Raw genomic sequence first — 6,051 nt, 5'->3', positions numbered from 1 at the left:
TTTTTTGTGGAAGTTATAAACTTTTATATTCTAAAGAAATTTTCAATATTATACATATATCTTATATCTTCATAGTTCATACATAGCTCTTTTTTTCCTTAAGAGATCAATATAGCCTAAAAGTCTCTTGTTGTAAATAAATGCCATTTTCTTTACCTGATATTCAATAAGAACAAGAGATTGATATCACAATATAAACAAAGTAACACAACATAAAATATTACAATGAAAGCGAAAAGTAATGGTGGCGTGTTCGTAGTACGATGGTACGAGTTATTCCCCATAACACACGCCTGTGTGTGTATGAATGTATACATACACAATACACGTATACCATTCATTTAAACTTTAAAACTAGACATTTGTCTAAGTTTATTATCACAGACGAACCTCAAAGATAAGAATTATAGATCTATATATTATAAATTAACACTTTTTTATACCTAAATAATTTTATCTGTGACGTCATCTGCCGGTGCCGCAGGCTGTAGTCCCTGCAAAACATGGACTTGATTATTTATTTCATTGATTTGTTGACACTCTGGTGCATATATTGCACATGTGACATGTACTGTAAATCATTACTTACATAGCCCTACACGCAATTCACGCCCACATATTGGAGTATATACATCGTATAGTCAATAATTCAAAATTCTTAATTGCCAGTAAACCTATTTTATCAAAGTTATACACTTACTCTAACGTTTCCATTTAATTACATATCGAATATCGGTAAATACATGTACATAATGATGTTTTTTTTAATTATCACTCAGTCAAAGTCGTGCACTTTTGAAGTCGAGACTTTGAAATAACAGTAACACCAAAACAATAGCTTTCTTTACTTCATGTGCAACTGAAACAGAGAAGCACCACTTAATATTAAATATAAACAATAAAATATCTCCGTGCCACCCACCCCCACTCTGCGTTTATAAAATAATAAAGATTAATTCATTTTTAAAACCAATCTTGGTCTCCCACACTTATACTTTTCCATTCTGTTAGATACAAGCAACACCATACTTGATATTCATATATTTGAAACACCGATATTTTCAAATACATATCCACCTGGGGTTTTTTGATCGAAACTGTCATGATAAATGATAAATGAATGTAAATTCCCTTGATGGTCTCTCTTCCATTTCGTGTATAATATCACATATCATTCGTCGTGTTGATCGCTGTCGACTTTTGCATAAATATTATTATGTTTTCATATTTCAGTTCATTGAACAGGTACTAGACTAAATATAACCTTGGGAATTTTTTTTATAAAAAAAAATATGCGTTCAGTTTACTCATTGACCTCATAATTCTTCATCATCAGCCTACGAGAGACATGATGTCAAATAAATCTATCAATCTACTTACAAAGGGAAAACTACACAGTGGCTAATGATTAAACAATGTTAGAATTTTCACTGCTGTGCAGAGTTTTAAAACCAATTCTCGCACATTTATATAAGTATACTATTTTGTTCTTTACCATTTTTTTTTCAATATATATGTATATACCATGTTTTATGACAATTGCAAATTACCTGTATTAGGGTGAGATCCTAGTAAGTTGCAAGAACTTGTGCTCGAACCCTTTGTGTATTATGTATATACAATGAAATATGTTCAAACCGACCAATGTTTATCAATAGTTGCAAAAATGGGACGGCTCGAAATGCCGATATTCCTGACTTGCATTAATCTAAGTGTCCATATCCATGTTCTAATTGGTGTTTTACTGTAACCAACTATTGATCTATTATTGTTTATTGATTTTATATGAGATAATCATTATAAACCTGTCAAGCATGTCGAGACAAATGTAAAACCAATGATCCGTGACCATCCCGACGGAACTAAATTATTTGTTTAATCACTACTGCATGGAAACTAAGCAAACACCATTGTAACCAAACACAAGAAACATCTAAAGGTACAGAATTGTATTTTCATTTGACGAAAAACTGATTCTAATCTATTTTTAATTTTCTTTTGTTTTCGGAATATGATATAAACTGCATATTCGTTTGGGGTTTTTTTTTTTACAGCTCTTCAATCACGGCGAATATTGCGCCTAACGTAATGTTTCTGCCGCGGCCGCAATTTCACGTCAATTACTACGGCGGCCTGAACAGAGATGGAGCGTGGTTTAATTATAACAAAGTTATAGGTTACTGCGAAACAAATGTCCATGATCATGTCAACTTTGGTGCAGACAACAACGTGGGTAACAATGACCAAAGCTGTGTCCCCGTTACTCAGAACAGGAAAGGAAAGAAAAAGAATAAAAAGGCGAAAAAGAATATCCCAGAGGTCAATGGCCAGCTTGAGGGGGATCAGTTTTATATCTCCAAGTCTCAAGATCAAAGCGCTCACCCTTCACGAACGGAAAAGATCGTGGAGGAATGTTTAAACTCGCCGCGGTTGGCCATCAACAAGAATCGAAATCGTAGCCTCATAGATGCCTATAAGCCGTCAGAAACAAGCAGAAATGAACTCATCAAGGAACTTCAAGATCATCTTAATATTGGCTTAAATTCTGGCAGTAAAAATGCAGTAACTGTTACTTCTGAATACAAATCAAATGAAAATGAAGAACACCAAATGGAAAAAGGTAAGATTTGCCCGCAAAATAATCAGAAACAACCCCAACATCTAGAACAAGACAACCATACAGTGGGGGTTGATAGCAGTGAGGCCAGAGTCCCCTCTCACAGGGTGTCGGTCACTCGTGATCCGGTGAACGCCCAGAGGATTCAGCAGTGTGAACAGGCAAAGCTAATGGCACGATACGCCTCGGACAAAACCGGGATATCTTTGACCGACATCTACACGGGTAGGATATCCGTCACAGAAAAACCGAAAGTGAAACCGGAAGTTTATGAAGAGAAGGATACATGGCAACCAACAGCGAACACGCGGGAGAAAAACGAGACTGTTTGTTTTACCCAGCCCGTGGCAAACCCAGAATGGTAAGAATCAAAGTACTGAATTCATTTTATTCATAACCTGACATTAATGACATGAATAAATTATAGAAACAACGTTATTGCAACTGTTTAGTTGTTTTGGTGCTTTTTTTACGTGGCCAGGAGGGAATTTATCGTGTGCTTAAAAAATAAGTTTTACGACGAATCGTGTTTCGTCAAAACTTCCTACATTATTACTGCTATTTTAATAATTATTATAATATTACAGGAATGACAAGAAGGTTGGCTTTTACGATAATGGCAGCTCATCTTCTGACTGGACAACATCGAGTTCCGGTTGTGAGACGGAGGAACCAATCACGTTAGAGGAAGTGCGCGAGCACATGTGTTATTACGTTCTCTGCTGCGGACTTTGCATTGACTGAGAAGAGTCCATAATTTACATGTACATCTTCATTACATTGTTTGTAAAGGGGGCATTCTAGATTACGTAGATTTCGAATAAATTTTACTTTTTATGTCATAACATTACCATTTGGCGGACAATAATAATTTTTGAATTAAGAAAAAAAGATGTTTTTCTTCAATTTCTTGAGAAAAAATATCACAGCATGTATTTTTTTCGGAACACTTTTTATAATATGACGCTCCCAAAAGATGGCACCGACATGAGAGGTGTTTTTATCATGCATACTCCCATGATACGTTTAACAATTGCAATACTGATCATAAAATTTTAAATCAAAAGAAAAGGATTAACAACACTTAATACACATTGCCACGGTGACCCTAAGTTAATGTCTTGTTTACAATTGACGCAATAATGTGGACGATCGAAAACAACTGGTCCCCTTTTGTTACCACACTCATAACGCATACTGTAGTATGCTTTGAGTTTTCGTACGAGGTGTATTACAGAGAGGTTATTATGAAATGTTAAGAATTGAATTTTTTGTCCCGATCCTGCTGGTGTTTATAAGTGAAAGTCTATACTTGTCTAAAAAAGTTGATTTGTAGGGAAATTTATTTGATACTGTAATAGCCAAAAAGTTGGAAGATGCAGCTTAATTGTTTGTTGTAGGAATGTTCTAAATTATTGAACGAAGCAAAACTACACATGTGATGTGATTAAGGGGCCACCGAAAAAAGAAAAAAAAAAGAATTCAATAAAACAACAGTACTGCTCTTTTATCTATCGTTTCGGATTCCCCAGTGTATATTAATGGTATAACATGGACCACATAGAATTACGAAAAGCACAGCAATTATGTCACGAGAGACAGACAACTAGTTTTAATTTTTTTGACATTTCTTTAACTTTGTATAAATGAAGATAAATAAGACCATTTTGCTCCAAATACGAACACACAAGTGCTTATAATGTACTCATGGGATGTCTTATAACCATGTTCTATTAATTAGAGCGCAGAGTTAAAACTACACGAGATATTGCAGTTCCGCTAGTGTTGTTAATGTTTATTTACTAACATTCTGTTATATGAGACTGTTAAAAAAAGGTGCAATTTACAATAATGTCTCCATCATGAAATTTTATGCATCCAGTGGGACCAACACTACTGTATTGGCGTAAACAAAGAATATTGCTGTTCTGTTGGAGCGAGCATTAACTTAAATTTTCTCTCTTCAGTTTCAAAACTCAATATTGATATGGCATCGATTTGTCAGATTGTTTCAGCGATGCTTTGCAAAGTCATCTGTTCACTCATTTATGAACTGGGAGTTAACAGTAAGTTTGAATTCCTATTGGGAATATATACCCCACACTTTGCATAATTCCAGGCGTCGACATTTAATATGCTTCCTATATTTCTGTTGCCCTGCAGTCCTGAAGATAAAACTGTTTTGGGACTTTTTTGCACCATTAATATTCAATAAAAGCATCTGGAAAATGCATGTTAACAAATTAAAAACAAAACATTCATGTATGATTATTCTATTTATTTTCTTTTCGTTGGTGCCTACCATTTTCGTCAAAATGAATAAAAAGAGACTTACTTAATTACCAATAGGCCAATTAATTAAACATTGTTTACCATCTAAGAGAAATAATAGAAGTACATTTTGATGTACATTTAAATAATAAGTAACGGATTGAACGGTTCTGTTTCTAGTGTATATAAAAAGCTACACTGCATGATGTGGGAAACAGAAGATGTGTTAACTTCTGAAAACTTTGAAGGTAGAATTAGGAAGAAATCGATTCTGATCATAACATAATCTATCAAACCGAAAGTTTGAAATAAAACAAAAAGGCTCTAGGGTCACATTTTCAAAGAGTTTTTTCTGTTTGTTTTATCTATGCCGAATACGGTAATGAGCAACGGTGAGAGCGATTAAAAAACTACAATAGTGAGTGAGCGACTGTAAGGTAAGCTGTGGGTGAGTAATTCACCGGAGTGTAATTAAGTACGCAACTACGAGGGTTTGGGGAGTTAGTTATCAACTTAAGAGTGAGTACATATGTCATTTGTTTTAATTAACTGTGAGGGCGAGTGAGCAACTGTGATTAGTGATTAACTGTGAGGGCGAGTGAGAGGCTGTGAAGATGGATGAGCACCTGCGAGGTAGGATGATAACTGTGAGGGCAGGTGAGCAACTGTCAGGTGAAGGTGAGCAACTGTCAGGAGTGAACAAATGCATGTGAAGGTGAGTGATCAACAATCAGGTTGGGTGAGCAACTGTGAAGATTGATCAGCTGTGAGTAGTGATAAACTGTACGTGAGGGCGAGTGAGAAACTGTGAAAGTGGGATTAGCCAACTGTGAGGGTGAGTGAGCAACTGTAAGAAGTGATTAACTGTGAGCGCATACGATCAAAAGTGAGGGTGAGTGAGTAAATGTGAGGTTGAGAGAGCAACTGTAAGTAGTGGTTAACAGTGAGGACGAGTGAGACACTGTAAAGGTGGTTGAGCAACTGTGAGTGTGGTTGAGCAACTGTGAGGGTGGTTGAGCAACTGTGAGGGTGGGCGATCAACTGTGAGGGTGGGCGATCAACTGTGAGGGTGGTTGAGCGACTGTGAGGGTGGGCGATCAACTGTGAGGGTGGTTGATCAACTGTGAGGGTGGGCGATCAACTGTGAGGGTGGTTGAGCGACT

The 6,051-nt window shown here is 36.0% G+C and overlaps 1 protein-coding gene across 1 annotated transcript; it reads left to right on the top strand.

Moving 5' to 3' along the window:
* LOC128163674 (uncharacterized) lies at positions 1-3,467 on the top strand. Its single transcript, XM_052827303.1, has 3 exons — positions 1-1,939; positions 2,055-2,978; positions 3,205-3,467. The coding sequence occupies exons 2-3, from the start codon at positions 2,089-2,091 to the stop codon at positions 3,359-3,361; spliced, it is 1,047 nt and encodes a 348-aa protein (XP_052683263.1). The 5' UTR covers positions 1-1,939; positions 2,055-2,088; the 3' UTR covers positions 3,362-3,467.
* Positions 3,468-6,051: the final 2,584 nt, after the last annotated feature.

Source organism: Crassostrea angulata, chromosome 9, assembly GCF_025612915.1.
Source record: "Crassostrea angulata isolate pt1a10 chromosome 9, ASM2561291v2, whole genome shotgun sequence".
Lineage (NCBI taxonomy): Eukaryota > Metazoa > Mollusca > Bivalvia > Ostreida > Ostreidae > Magallana > Magallana angulata.
Note: the sequence above shows the minus strand (reverse complement) of the source record. Positions and strands in the feature narration are given on the sequence as shown.